This window comes from Pieris napi, chromosome 3 (assembly GCF_905475465.1).
Source record: "Pieris napi chromosome 3, ilPieNapi1.2, whole genome shotgun sequence".
NCBI classification, from domain to species: domain Eukaryota; kingdom Metazoa; phylum Arthropoda; class Insecta; order Lepidoptera; family Pieridae; genus Pieris; species Pieris napi.
This window is the reverse complement of record NC_062236.1, coordinates 8,319,246-8,336,112: the sequence shown is the minus strand read 5'-3', so window position 1 is coordinate 8,336,112 and position 16,867 is coordinate 8,319,246. Positions and strand designations below refer to the sequence as shown.

The 16,867-nt window shown below is 30.9% G+C and overlaps 1 protein-coding gene across 4 annotated transcripts in view; it reads right to left on the bottom strand.

The window, feature by feature from the left end:
• The window catches only part of LOC125063134 (complexin), a 134,038-nt gene that overhangs the window by 20,960 nt on the left and 96,211 nt on the right, over positions 1-16,867 (bottom strand). Inside the window, exon 1 of one of the 4 annotated variants that reach the window (XM_047669371.1) lies at positions 7,351-7,602. The exons of the other annotated variants lie outside the window; for them this stretch is intronic. Coding sequence (XP_047525327.1) covers positions 7,351-7,363 — 13 coding nt within the window. The 5' untranslated portion in view covers positions 7,364-7,602. Of the gene's footprint in view, positions 1-7,350; positions 7,603-16,867 lie in introns of those variants that run through there. 4 annotated transcript variants of the gene reach the window in all.

The window sequence follows — 16,867 nt, the reverse complement described above, 5'->3', positions numbered from 1 at the left end:
TTTTAATAAAGCAAAATCACCTTTAATAAAGGTTTTTATTGTTAGTGAAATTAATGTTTAAATAATTCTAATACATCTCAGGTTATTTTTGTGTTTTATAAATAATATTGAGGTGTCTGTGTTACCAATTTGAATAGACTTCTTAGAAATTTAATAAATTAAGCTTAGTATATTATATAATATATAAATTAAAGTTAGTATATTTTTTTGCAAATATCAGTAATTAATTCTTCTTAATTTCCTTTTCCATCCTCCTTTCGTGTACCAGGCAATTATAAAGACAATGAAAGTTCAAACCAATTATCTTCTCTGTAATGAACCGCTTAAGTTAGTTACAAGTTCGAAACAAGCTGGGTTTTATTACAATAATTGAGAATCATTACTTATACAATCTTGCTTTATTTAAGCGTTAATACAGCTAAAATAAAAGTAATGTAATAAAACAGAATAATTTGCATTCAGTTGTAATTATTTAATAAAATCTAAAGTAGGATTTATAAAGGATTTTTATAAGCTCCGTTCGTAACAATACCCTTTTATATTATTATTTAGTATCCCCAACTTGTCAATTATAATAATGTATCAATTAGTTGAAGTTTGGCGACCTTTTATGAGTAAGCAACTGAATAAAAATATAATAGTATCAATCGCTTATACTAGTACTGGGAATAAATAAGGCGCAACTGCGTTTCTCTGTGAATACAAAAGAAACAACATTTAAAGCCTATATTCTAGGTTTTATAAAATAAAATAATATAATGGAAAAATTAAAACATCTTACAAATAAAATATAAAAAGAGTTTGTATAGGAAAATATATTATGTTTTCCTTACATATATAATATGTATAAAATGTAACTAAATTAAATCTACCACAATCCAATACAAAAACAAATAAAATCCAGTATTTGCCCAACCGAGTATTCACATAACATATGGCGAATATCATCGTTATCACACAACAATATTTTACTGCCACGGTGATTACGTCACGTACGCCACTGATTGGGGGACGAACTTTACATCACTACTCCAAGAAAATATTATAAATGCAACTACAAAAGTCTTTGTATTTAAACAATAGGTATTAAGGTAGTTTTTATTAGATGCCTAAAGTTTGTCGCTGACCTAATAATAAAAGCCAACTTAATTACATTAGTTCGATTGATAAACTAGGTTATTTTCATCTTTGATCTATATTGAAGAAAATATAATTCAATGATCTCCAGGCTTACGTTAGACCCATAAGACACCGTTCAAAGAACCCCCGAATACAAACAATTATCAGGAAAGAATGAACTTCAAAGTGTGTGTTTAGAGTTAAAATAATGGCCACACTTTTAATATATTTACAATATTTGATTTAATCTTTAAAATTATTATCTATGTTTTATTGTATTACAGTAAAGATCATTTTAAAATTTACCCTTTCGTTGGCTCTATTATTAAGTCCGTCCCCTTGACTTGTAGTGAAATATAAATTATTCAGTATTCAAATATATTGTCCTCGACCGAGCGATATCGTGCTTGCGTCTCACTATTTATAGCTCCAGCTCGGTAAAAGGGATGATCAATTTAACTACCTGTCGGGGAATTGTGTTTTTAATTATATAATAGATACATGTATTTAAGAATCCACTTCATCTATGTAATTTCAACGAAAAATATACTTTTAAAAAGAGATTCTAATGTTGAATAACTTCAAACTTAAAAAATTTAAATAATCAACAAAAAAACTTTTTTTATTTATATTCACTAAATTATTTAAAGCGCTTTTTAAAAATCATTTTTTTGTAGTGTGTGCCGTTATTATTATATCATCATTATTGACTTATTTAAATGAACCTTAAATGTACAGTCAGCCAGTGTGAACAAAGATGTTGTGTCTTCTATGTCTTGTATGATTGCACATCGGTTTATCTCTTTTACATCAGAGTTAAGTTAGGTTAAGAAAATACAAAGTAGTTTTAAAGTGGGTTACTAGTATATAATGTAGAGTGATTCTTAACACGCCCGGAACTTCAAGTTTTAATTAAGAGCCCGATGCCCAGTGATACATTGGTGGAGTAAAATAACGCTATTTTACGGATTACACAATAGCAGCATTTATATGTAACAATCATTTACTACATAGTATATTTATAAGTATTATTTTTTGCCTGAATGTAACGTTCACTAAAGTACTAATGTAAATGAATACCTATAAACGATCGTGTGTAAGCGAATCATAAATAATCATCTGGGGAGGTATGTTATTCGTTCCTTTTATGGATATAATAAATAGTCATATAACTAGACAATAAATTTTTCTAGATTTTAGTTTTAAAGTGTCAATTGCGAATTTCTGTAACCCTCTAAAGGGGCATGGGACCCATTTCTGCGGCTGGTCAATTTTGGTCAAAACAATTCCAGTTTTAAAATGACGCACAGCGTCAGTATTAAAATGCGACTCAAGAATAATATCGTAAACACATTTCTTACCATATCAATAGCAAATCTGTTCATAGAAGTATTTACGAAATACCTTTCGGTAAGATCTCGTGTGAATATACGTAAGCCTTTTAAAGCCCGTACCACAAACAGGATCACGGTGAAATAAACATATTTGAACGTAAGAATAGCACCAAGCTCAGAATTTTTACACATGTTTTACTTTTCACGCTCTCTGGTTTTAGTTTAAATGTAAATACGTAGAAAAAATCTGTGTGTTCTCTCACTAGTAGGAAATCGTGAAACCGATTAACGATAGTTTGCCTTTTTATCAAACCCAAACCAGAACCTATCCCTTAATTTAATAAACATATGTCTTTCTGAAGATCTTTTAAAGGTAGTTGCGTATAAGCCATATTAATCAATCAAATTTTAAATATGTGATAAATTGAGGGTTGATTTACGGAAAAATGTTCAATAATATGTTTAGGGTTTTTGTTTATTAACTTTTGGAACATCAAATAAAAATTACCAGAGCTTAACCGGGTGTGAATGATACGGGTATAATGTAGAAACTCGGGCGCAAATCCGTTCACATTAATTCCACGTTTTATTGTACTGTGCTCTATCAATATTTAGGTCACGATCAGTAACCATTTGTTTGGGCGAATAAAGCGGAAATTTCTACTGGAACTTGAATTTTATGTTCATTGAAATAGTGCCTTCGTATTGTTTATTTTAATTTTTACTTCGAATTGAATCAAGTATTGGAGCGAAATTGAACAACAGTAATTGGATTTTTTAATGTTACTAAAACATTTTATATGTAGGTATAAACGTATTACACAAATTTAATTTCAAATACATTGCCTATATAATTATTTTATTTTAACGTTGACTTTCAAATATTTACTTTTACTTGATAGTTTTGTGTATTATTAACCTCTCCCTTTATTTTCCTTTAGCATACCGGCATGTCATAGACCCAAAAAGTCGACGGCATGTATCAGGCACAGCTAACTACTTACCTATTAAAAAAAACAATAATTACGACAAATGACAAAGTGACAACAACCACCGCGACAGAATATGATACTTTTGGATAAATTCAAATTCAAAAAATCATTTAATCATATAGGTAACACAGTGTACACTTATGATAATCAAAAAAAAAATGTTTATGAAATACTTCTAAATTTACATTTAGTGCCAGTTCTCAAATCAAGGGCGTAGAACGGAAGCGAAGGACCAGCAATAAACTCTCCGCCACTCTTTTTAATCGCCATGTTTTTTTACACAACGTTTGTACGGCTGCAACCATTAGACCATGACATGACATCTTAAGTAATTAATAATAATAACATAAATTAAAAACAAAGACTTTTCCTCCACCAGCAGGAGGCATGGTGATAAGTAAACCTAAAACCTTTTTTAAGGACGAGCAATAATGCTTGGAAAAAAATGATAATTATTATAATAAAGCAATAATCTGTTCTATCTAATGAGAATAAGCTAGACTTAAAGACGGACGAAGGTTTTAAATACAAAATGGAATAGTTCATACTGTCACGCAAATTTATTTATTCAAAATGCGTAGTTTGCATATTATACACATTATGAGTATTGCGTGTACGTTCTACAAAAACTTTACGGCTTCCTGCATTATATTGTACTCAACCTTTGACCTGTTAATGTTACACTCGCGGATAAAGTAAGTCACAGTCGTGCTAGCTACAGTTCATATATTCAACTGTCTATTATTTATATATAATACTAGCTTCCCCCGCAAACTTCGTTTCGCCTTATTGTGATTTTCCTTAACCTAACTTTTTAGTACATACCACTTTTACGGTTTTCCGGAATGAAAACTTTGTAGATTTTTCTGAGATTTTCTCTATTTATACATAAAAACTAACAAATAAAAAATAGGGGTTAATCGTAGAGCATTGATGAAAATGTAGGGTTGTGTATTTTAATTATGTATTTTTGTATGCTGTATCATAAAAAAAATTTTTTTTTTTAGGGGTTTGAAAGATTCTTAGACTTACTAAATATGTATATAACATTTCATAAGAATAGGTCGAGCCATTTCGGAGGTGTATGGGAACGAACATTGTGACACGAGAATTTTATATATAGAGATTATTTAGGTAAATACTAGACGTTCTTAAGTATTAAACTTTTAAATTACTATAAAACAATGTTTAGCGGTATTATCCCAGTAGTTAATAATTATTATTAATGTGCTTGATACTGATAAATACTTTGGCAATACCTTTGCTTTTGTGCTTAGAAATTTATCACAATAATTATAATCATAAAAAGACATACTTAATATAATTTAATTGTATAATGAAATGATTAATACTTAAATGGTAGTAAGCATAGTTATAAAGCAGTCTCAATTTAAACACATAATAAATCAGATTTATCGTCGAACAGTAAACTTTATCGAATGGAATTTCAATTAGTTTCCTTCAATATCGTTAAATGTTCAATGTTTTAAGTAATTAAGTCCAATTATTCATGTATGTTTTGCCTTAACCGAGTCATTATGTTCGGAAATGGGGGATAAATTTAACATAAGTAATCATGTTATTCCAAGATATTTCAATTTTACATAGGCGGTTTTTGTAAGCATTACAATGATGGAGGTAGGTAATGCTGGTAATTTTTCGATGTAAAACCGGAAAAGTATTCTTATTCAAAGTTCAAAAATATATTTCACATATTATGCGGTTTTGATAAAAGCTGTGATTCCTAGCAATCGTTAAAAATCAGACAAAAAGTGTATACTTTCCTAATGTTTCAGTCTAGATATTAGTGAAAACTGCAATAAATTCACTGCAGTAGTTTTTGTATTTTACCCGAACAGACAGATGGAGGCTGGGGAGGACTTGTTTCTACGAGATATAATATTTGTCATTGTTAAGGCAATGTCCGTAGGAAACACCCTTATTATTTGTATGGCTTTTTATTAGTAAAAAAATCAAAATCGTTCAGGAGATACAGAGATTACTCCCTACAACCTAAGAACCTTTTTTTATTCATAATATAAGTGTAGATAGTATAATAATATATAAATATCATATCATAACAGAGTACAATGCAAAAATATGAGGCGTTTACTAATTTTATAGTTATTCGTACTTCAATATTCTAATAGCAAAACTGCCATATCACATATGACGTGACGTGGGAAGAGAACTGTAACATATTAATTTATACAGATTTTGTAAAGAAATTTTCTATGGTTTATACGTACAAAAAAGATTGTTTTGACACAATTAAGAAAACCGGACATCACAGCGGGTGGGGCTATAAACTGGACGGCTACTTAGCTCCATTTGCCCGTATATATTTCATACAAGCCACCGTTTTAATCCACGTCCGCTAAAAGCTTTCTACTGTAATGTTTGGTCAGCTCTCACTCCCAAACACAATTGGTTAGACAGAGAGGGAAAACCTTTTGTGTTTTTTCTACCAGACTAAGATTTGCGAAGTATTTTTTAGCTTCTTTGATATGAAGCTTTGTTTGAGATTAGTAAGAATTCGAATACGCCGTCGGATATTCTCGTAATTTTGATAATTCTTACTTGCTTAACTGTTTCGAAAATGTTACTTAAATTAGATGATTTTAATTTTTTTTTTAGTTATAACATAGCCTTATATTTAATAGCAGTATATTTAGACTTTTTTTTTAATATTATGGTATTATAAGTTGTAAGTTTACTTACGTATAATGCTAAAGTAGAATGAATTTATTCATTATATATGATTTTTTTTAATTCTCGGAAAGCAGGTCTATTTGTCTCGATCTATTTGCAAGAAAACGCTACGGAACTCGTAGGACCCTCCGCCTCGTAGACGTCTACGGTCATTTAATGCGGCTCGTAGCATACTTGGAATTGTCTACGAGTGTTTGACTACGTTTTTAGACCATTGTTCACTGTAGTCTGTTATTTCAACTGCTAATATTTAGCTTTTGTTCGAGCTCATAATACTTCTCTAAGTATTCGAGTCTCATTAACATATATTTTGTGAAACAAACGGCAATTACCGGGGGATCCTTTGTTTAATTTTATAATTACTCGACACTTTCAATAAAGTATTGTGTGAGTGAGAGTATTCATTATTTTATATGTGTACCTATACCTTTTAGAAAGAACAAGAAAATAATGTAAGAATTTATATTATAGTGCATTAAGCCTTTATAAAATTACGCTATTAAAGAAATATAACGATAAAACGATACACCAAGAGCAGCATAAGAAGTATTTTATCTGAGTAATATAAAGATATGTACGTTTTAAATTTGAGCTTAAATAATATAGGTTAAGCAATAAATTATAACGGGCCATTACATCCAGGGTTCAGCCCAGCAAGGTCTAACCTACTTGGCTGTTTGCCAAACTCAGACCCCTACATACACTCGTTGAACATGCTTACCCAGATCTCTATATAGATTCAGCTTATTTTAATGATAAGGTTTCTTTTGGACAGTAAGTTTTTGATGAAAATTAACGGTTACGAAATTGATAGGAAACATAACTGCATATAGATGAAAGCTTTTTGTCATTTAAAAATTACAATTAGTTTTTTTATTATTTATGCTATGAAAATTATGATTTTAAGATGATGTGTCTTAAATATAAAGATCGTTGTTAATGTCAATAAATGTTAAAATAATGATATTATTATGATATTTATATCATATTATATCAGAACTTTAGTTCTTGGTGACAAGTCAATTAAGGCTTTTAAATAAAAGCAGTCGGCAAAGTAAAATATCAGCAGGGTAAGAGTAAAATCTGCAGTAATTAAAAGTGACGCATAATTTAACGTAAGCACATACAGGAACATAGAACCAAACAAAAGTGTTTTAAATTATATTTTTAAAGGCTAGTTGAAGATCACTTACCTATGAAATTCATCTTGCTTGCGTTTTCACTTATCCGAGAAAAAAAAACAAGCCTAATCTACCAACTCATAACAAACTTGAAATATAAAAAATATTTTTTATTTCCCTAAAGAGCACCAAAGTTTTCTACAGAAAATACATGATACGTATCGTTAACTAGTACTAGAATAGAAGAAGAGAGTTGGGATCTCGGAAAATTACATCGTGTTCACGACACGACCGGCCGCCGCGGGTGACGGAAGGCCAATGCTGGAAGTTCTGACACGCTGCGCTATTTATGCCGTCACTAACGCACACCAGTATCGGGCATGCGTTCGAGATACTCACACTAGCGTAAAATTAAGTGCGAAGGGAAATGGAAGAGCCATTGTCAATCTGTAATGGGGAAGGAAAAGTTGGTTCCCGTCAATTTGTGTATAATGATTGTAATTGCCGATCCCGTTCTAATCATTTATGCGGATCTCTTGGGCGTTATTCAACCCTAGTACTTTCACAAAAAGAGATAAAAAAAGCTTCTAAAACCGATACGATTCAATGATTCCGATAAATAAAAGAGTAAAGTAAGAAAAATTGGCCGTATATTTTATTCGCTATTGGTTGAATGTGTGCGTTGCGCATGTGTAAGAACAAAGAGGCCGCCGGCTATAGGCGTGGCCTTCTGCCTGTGTGTGTGCATTAAATCTTTTATAGGTCGATGCATTAAGTAATTTACTATAATATCATGCATTTGACAGAGTACACTGGAAATATATTGCAGCGTTGTTCTAGAGAAAATAAACTGATGATTTACAACATATTTGTAAAGTCAACTTTGATGAAAAACTAGAAGAATATACTGAAAATTTTAAAACGGGAAGAGCTGTCATTGACAGAAAAGAAATTTCTTTTTATAAAAAAATTGTCTTTAAAATTAAACCTGATTATTCAGATAAAAAACGTCAGATTTTATTATATTCATTAAAGAAGCAAATTGGTTACTACAATTTTAGTATATAATATCAAATGTGTAATAAGACTATATATCCTTTGTAGCATGGTGTAGCGTTTCGTAGCATTATAATCGTAACAATGCATAGCACAAGAACCAATGGCTGTTTGATTAGATGTTTTTAAAAGTACTTTAATAACAATATATTTATATAAAAAAGCAATTTATTGTCAAAAAAGTAATTCAAAATAAATTTGGGTAATATATTTATTATTTGCACGAAGAACTAAGTGTATCGTCACAAGCAATGATTTTATTTGTGTTGCAACGAGCTTTTATTCATTGAAATTTTATCAGCGTGTTACATGATTATAAAAATTTTGATTATCATGTTCATAACTAAAAATTATAGGAATAACAGAAATATATATGTTAGTAAATTTCTATTTAGTTATGACATTCTAAAGCATAATTTTTTAATGAGTACCCTTTGAGGCCTCGTGTTTAAATTTCAGTGAACTATTCACAGCACGCAATTGAATATAGATTAATAGAGCATAAGAATTCAGATTGTTCCACAGCGGCGTAATGAAAGCGTGGCATTTTAATATAATATTCAAATTCAATGTACGAGTATATAGACGTCGCTTCTGGTATGCGTATAAGGATATAATTATTGTGAATGATTTACATATTATTAAATGCGTTCATAAATACCAAGGCAAGAAGTTTATTTAATATTTCATCTGTTTTATACCAAAATGAAACTAATTCTTATTGTATATAATTGACGCAATCAAACACGAGATTTAAATAAATGAAGATAATAGTAGTTTACATTTTATTTTGTGGCAAAATTACAGAAATCAAAATACAATGTTAGGTTCAATACAGCTAAAATTTTCCTATGGCGTTATTAATTTCAGTGATGCCTATCAAGTGGGAATATACCGGATCCTGGGATTTATAATCTTCAAGCTACTCAAGTCTACGAACAAATATTTGCTTCTTTAGCTGACAAAAATACTTTTCCCAGGCAATATGCGGGAAATGTAAGGCAAAGTACAAATTGAAAAACTATAATATTTATACTACGTCAAAACTCGCTGGAAGCTCAAACAATATTGTTGTATTACTATTATTACTCTACAATTTATATTGATAAATATGTACAAGACTTACCCAGCACAAAAAAGAGTAGTAAGCATGTTTTTCGTAAATGTATTTATACCGTAAAAAGAATTCAACAGAACAGTGCATTTTATTGTTATCTAAGGCTAACCGCAGCATTTTCCTATTAGCATTTTAAGGAAATTTAACTAGAAAAGCTTTTTATATTTGTTTGCACAATGTTGGAAAGCAATATAAATATAACTTATGAATAATATTACGGATAGTAAATATGAATAAAATATACTGAATTGTTCTTAAAAAAAATTAATATATGGCTTTTTCACTTTTGACCTATAGGTAAATGAGATAGAGAAAAAAGAACATTAACTCTTTATCTAGTTATCAAAATTACTAGTTTTGACGACTAACTATATAACTAGTACAAAATAAAATTTCGTTCTTGGCACGTTATAAAAATATATGTTTACTAAATTTGTGATGCTTGTGAAGCTATTTAATTATTTATCGAACCTTTAACTTAAATTATAACTATTCATTATTGATATATAATTTTCTCTTTTTCTATTGATTAAGGCTTCGTGGCTCGCAAAAAATATTAGAAATATTACAATGATGAATCCTCCGACCGCCGTGTGCATTAACGACCATTAATAAATTGAATTAATCAATGGAAACTCAATAAATTTAATATTTTCACATCAAGTGGTGGTGTTAACATCGCGTTACATAATAATTTGTAGTTAACAATTATCGGTCAGTATTAATTTAAAATGAAAATTGATAGATTTAGGTCGAATTTGTATCGATCTTAAATCTGAACACGCAAAGCATGACCCACTAAAATATTTAATGGACTGAATTCACACTTCTATACCGAATATTGCTACGATCGATGCAGACATCTTTAGAAATAAGCTCTGAAAATATAAGTAACATGGTCTTTCTTTAAAATTATTCCCATTAAGCTATTTCTTTGGGGTTTTCCTTTAATATAAATTATATGATGGGGAAAAAACATCACTTTTATTGTATACAGGTATTAGTTTTAAACTACAAAAAAATTAGATTAATAGTGAAAACTCTCTTATAATCATTGTTCTTAACAAAATGCGTATGTTTTATTTCATATTATTCGCATTTGCGCTTGCACAATTATATAATTTCAGAAATATGCCTAATGAGTTTATAACATAGTTTGCATAGAAGTGGTTCAGAGCTCTATTTAAGTCATGGCATTGAACTAGTTACCCGCACTTCAGCCGCTTTTCAACTTTAAAACCGTTTCAATTTAGTCTCGTATATATTACCGATCGTTTTCACCCTAATTCGAGAGTTCCTTTTGCAGCTCAAAACTTGGCTAGTCTGCGAAGTTTGACAAAAACGATGGTTTAAGAAAAGGAAAAATATTGCGAAATCCGAAAAGCGTTTCGTTGTTCAATGGTGTAAAATAATTCTTAAACTGTACCCGGCAAGCTTTGGCCTCATAAAATATCTGTATAATAAAGTATGAATATTAGGACCTTCGAGTATCTTTAGTCCCTTCTTAAATGAATCAGCAGTCGCAAGCATCAGAAATGAATTTATTAATTTTAGACATGCATCAATCTGCATGGTTTTCTATATTGATAAGGTTTTCTTTCGGTTTTTTTTATTGTAAGGAATCTCGCCTTAAGGGCCTTTACAGCTCAGCTCGGGCTGTTTTGGCGAGCGTAGCTCGGCCTGAATAGGCGTTTTCCCGCGGCTATCGCAAGGGCCTGTGAGACTCGAACCTCGGCTTGACAACTCAGACCTCGGCTTGACTCGGACCTCGGTTTGACTTGGACCTCGGCTTGACTTTGACCTCGGCTTGCGACTCGGACCTCGACTTGACTTGGACCTCGGCTTGTCCTTTGGTTTAAGTAATACGGAACGTTTTATACAACTTCTACTATATGTGTTATATAGTAGAAGTTGTATAAAACGTTCCTTCTTACTATGTCTAAAAATCAACTTCTTAAATCTGTCAAACTAAATCCATCTCGCTCATTCTTACAGTAAAAAGTATACTCTTCGTGCTCTAATACGGAATTTATGTGTAATGAAAAGTTAAGTGATTTGGAAGGGTTGCTGTAATGGCTTAGATATCGCCGAATTCACGTGTTATTACTAAAATTTGTATAAATTTTCGTCATAAAGGCTTGATATTAGAATTTAAATGCTGTTGAGTTTTTTTACTAGAATGTTGTAATTTTGTATTTTGAGGGCATATGTTTGTATGGTAAAGCCATAAAATTGTGTTCAAAATATAAATAAATTAAAGAACGAACGATAAAGTTAGATCAGTAATAAGGTTTTATATCCCCGTGTAATTGCAACTGGATAAAAAACGTTGACAAAAATGTATGTCTGTCCTACTGTACCTTACAATGGCTGAAACAAGGCTGCCAGTCCGCATGTTAGTGCTTACCTGAAAACAAAAGAGTAAATTGTATTTTACGTATATTATGATACTAGAAGACGACACAAATTATTATTACTATTTATGATTGATTGAACAATTCACACCAATTGACCTAGTCCCATGTTAAGCTGATGAAGCTTGTGTTATGGGTACTTGGCAACGGATATACATACATATTATAGATAGATAGACATATAAATACATATTTAAACACCCAAGATCTAAGCACAACACCAAATGCTCATCACATCGATGTTTGTCTCAGCCGGGGATAGCCGGGACCCATGGATTCGCAGTCAGGGGTACTAACCACTAGACCAATGAGCCGTCGCCCTACTATACAGAGCCCGTTTAACAGATAGTAGAAATTAAAATCTATTTAGCTTTTCAGTTGCAAAAAACGTCAAATTCGAATTCTCCTTACTAGCAATCACGGTAAGGAATAGTTTTCTTTGTAAATTCTATTGAAAATTCGGTGAAAGATTTCAAGTAAAGTCGCGAATAATAGTTAGTTTACTATTGTTGATATCAGGTGTTTCGCAGTCGGTAGTAGAAGCGGACGGACGATAAAACGGCCGCCACTCAGCATTGATTTCATTTACAATTCATTTGATATACTTAACAGAGGGCGCGAACCCTAGGGATGGTAGAGAAAAGATTTTTATTTTTACGTAGTTACGGTAAAATTTTTAGCAATTTATATTGATTCCTTAGAAAGCTAGTGAATTACAACAATCAGTAAAAACCATTAAAGAAACATATAATTAATCGTTAATTATAAACAAAAGATAAACAGCTTTGCGTACAAGAATTAAAATGTTTTTAAATCATTTTGGGTTGCCACAAAACAATTTGGATGAATTAAATTGTATTAATTGGCCTGTAACAACCCTAATCCCGTATAAGGTTACACAGCACAAGTGGGCCGGGTAAATACGCTTTCTTATTCACCCCCCTGCCCACTTCCATACCCCTCCGCTCGCGATAAGTGTTAATGGTCTGTTTGCTTTGCTAATTAGAATAGCTTTTGTCTCTGTGTTTCGGCTTTATTTTTCACATTTCGGTATAATTACGTAATTATATTATACGGAACACGATCTATTTAATGTTTGCAATGGTCCTATAATATTTGACTGCGTATATTTATATTTCCTAACTGGCCGAACAATTTTAAAGATTGATAAAATGATTATTTAATAATGAACTTGCTAACAAAAACCTGCATGATAGTAAACGGGCGAAAACCAATTTCGATGTAGTTTCTTAATATATTATGTTGTTCTGATGTCGTAAATTTGGAATTAAATGGCACGAAAACTAAATTTATATTGAAAAACAGGTGGTAGCCATATTGAATGGCCTGAATGCTCGTAGTGAAGAAGTACGTTGACATTAGTATATTAATTAAATTTATCAGCTATGATAGAACTTACGTAGACATTGAGAAATAATAGATTCTTAAGTTATACTTTTAGTAAGAGATCGAATTTTCCAAAAGGCTTTCTGAAAACTATCTCAAATTATTATACGTTACACACCTTTTGTAATTTTTCATAAAAGATAATTAAATTTTTTAACATGTACCTAAAGAGAAATATACAATACACGAAATCCCTTTATAAACGAATTTTTAGAACACACCAGTTTGTGTAGTCGAAAAACTAACCGGTGTGTCTTTGACCTATTCTCCAAGCTCTGTATATAATTAAAAATAAAAGAAAGTACAAACAAAGAGTACAGAGGTTTGCGAAAACAAAACGAGCAGTTTAAATACAGTTCCGTGTGCCCTGTAATAAAACCTAATTGCTCATTTGGGGCTGTAGTTACCAGTTGCAAGTTGTTTGTTTTATGTCTATGCTTTTGATTAGAGATATTCTAACAACCATATTTTATATACAAGTTTGAATAGTTTCAATAAACGCAGTGAAAGCTAAATGGAATTTCAAGTTTGTAAAAATTTTGTTAACAGACCTACAAACATTTGAAAACATACGTACGTTTGATTAATGATATGTCCAAAACATGAAAATAAATCTCTTCTATTTATTGTAAAGGCATTTTAACTTGTGTGTTTTCTTAGTTATATGCCATGAATATGTTCGTTATAATTCTAAAGTTATGTATATGTCACCGTAAAATTGTAAAAACTGTCGAAAGATTGTGAACCTCAACGAACTGCTTACAAATTAACGTATTATTATTCGGTAGTTATATGAAATTGTTGGGAAGTAAAATTAATCTGTAATTGACCAAAGAAGTTTGAATGATAACTAAGTTAGTGTAGTACAATCTACCGAATAATAATACGTTAAATTGTAAGCTGTACGCTGAGGTTCACAATCTTTCGACAGTTTATAATCTCGCGAGATAGATTACAATTTAACGGTGTTTACAATTTTACGTTAACATAGACATATTTATAAGTTATAAAAACGGCATATTTGCTAACCAAAAGTAAATTTTAAATTCGGTATACTTACACGAGACAGAAGTAGAAACAAGATTACCAGAACAAAACTTATTAAACTTGTGGCAAAATGTTTTCGTATAAAAATAGTAGAACCGAAAATTCCCAACGCACAAATATTATGTTACTAAATAAATCTCTTGCTATATTATAAAAATTAATATAGTAACTGCACTATATTTCACTGAACAGTACATATTATTAAGTTTTATAAAACAACCCGACAAGGGTGTGATTATTTTCACTAAGTAAGCTTCTTACTTAAATATATTTCTTGTAATTACTTTAAAAACACCTCTGAGATCTTTGAAAGTGTACATTTGCTAGATAAAGTGCAGAAACACATCGAGGCAATTGAAAGGAAAATAGTTTGGTTTACAAAGCTAGTTGCCTTAGTAAATAGAATGCAGTGGAGTGGGCTGAACGGAAAAAGCTAACGTAGACGGGACGTACGTATCAAATTAGCGTATATTCTATCCGCTATCAAGCTGAGTGGCCGATAGGAGGCTACGCAAGTGATAAGCTCTTAGCTTTAAGTAGAAGCCACACTCTGAAAAACAATTGTTATTTGTCAATTGTTATTAAAAATCTCAGACCGAATACACTACATATTCAACTATGGGAGCGTTCACGTGTTACGTAACGAATTTTTGGGGTGTCCTTTTGTAAAACGTTACGATGCGATGCGGGGATTGAATTACGCGTAATACGTTACAGTACTGTCCTTGGGTACAGAAAAACGTTACGGCGCGTTACACGCGGGGAAGGGGGAGTCAATAATCTCCAAAAAATGCTTGAACGCTCTTATAGCGGTGTGATTAGATTTAGTTTTTATGAATAACGGGTATAGCATTATTAATGATATTGCAATCTTGAGTTGCCATCATACAAAATTTAAAAAAATCTGTATTTTTTGGTTATTGCTTGGTTATCCATGAGTTCAAGTTAAATGTGTGGTAATTTCTCTACCCGCATTCACCTCACATATGAAGTAAATTAACCAGTCATAGCTTACAGTTCGCACCAGTCCTTATTTTCTTTCGCATTAATTCATTGACAGAGAAAATTGAAAGCTTTCTCGGGTTTATTTATTAACGAACTTACCTTTTATTTTTAAAGACACTAACTTGGTAGAAATGGTTATGTTGTTTAGGGAACGATATTTCTAAGCATTTCTAGACGTGAGTTAGAGTAATCGGATAATTCGGAAATATGTTATATATTATACGATTAAATGGTTTACATAGATAAGGGTCAAATATTATGAAGATTTGTCATTTAATAATGTTATAATGCGGGTAGGATTAGTTTTAACAACAAATGACGGTAGTCAAAACAATTTCTTTATTAGTTCATTTTAGCCATGTATTCCGATTAACCAGCATAACTAGAGCTGGACGGTAGCTTCAAATATTATAAATACAAAAAGAGAATGTTTCATGCTGAAAACCTGAATAGGTTCTACTGAAGGTCCCTTAGGATATATGGGAACAAAGCCGCTGCAAAACTATTATTATACACTGTTATATGACTTATTTACGTAAGGAATAATATTAGAACTCAAATATCTTCATATCACATAATTATAAGCAGGTTTTCAGCTTGACTCAGCTTAACGAGCCAAAACGTACGTATAATTAATGAGTCTCTTAATGAATTTCTTTCACATACAAGATTGTAATAACCAATACATACTAAAATATCCAACTACAAAGTTCTTGCTGTATGCCAGGTAATTTTATATAAAGTTTTCTTTCAAAGAGCACTCTAAATAAATTTTAAATATACTTTGCTAAATCTTCTTTACATAGATTAAACACATTTTGGTATGAATATTATCCAAGATAATACTGATATCATGCATTTTTAGTAATAATGTTAATAATTTAAATTAAATAGAAATCATTCATTAACAGATTGTAAGCTAAGTTAAGCTCTGCATGCAATCATTCTTGAACCAATGTAACATCTATCAATTATACGTACGTTTATGTACGATTGTTTTGCACTTAGTTGAATAATTCAAATCAAAGGTAGACTGATAAACAAGCAAGGAATATCATGTATAACTATAAAAACCTACTGTTAACACACAATTAACACTTAGTATAATAGTTGTTTTACTAATTCAACATATTTTCTTGTATTTTATTTTTAACATCATTATGACAATGATAAAAATATACTGACAGGTGTTTCACTTGATGTGTTGGTTAGTTTATATATTGCGGTAGTTAGAACTACTAGCTTATGTCGGACGCCGGACACATTTGACACATCAAAATTTACAATTGACTATCATTTCAGACACATAATGATGTTTGATCACAGGTTTCTGACATAATGACCTACCGTATAAACAAAAAACAAATGAGCAACAAAACATATTTTAGTCTCCGATTAGGAATTCTAAAATGAAAGCATATAAACAAATGTATTAGTGAACTAAACACTGAACACTTGTAAATTATTGTTCACGAGACACGAGTTAGCCTAGTGATTCAGTGAACCATTATAAATCACTTTGAATTAGCATTTACAAATTCGA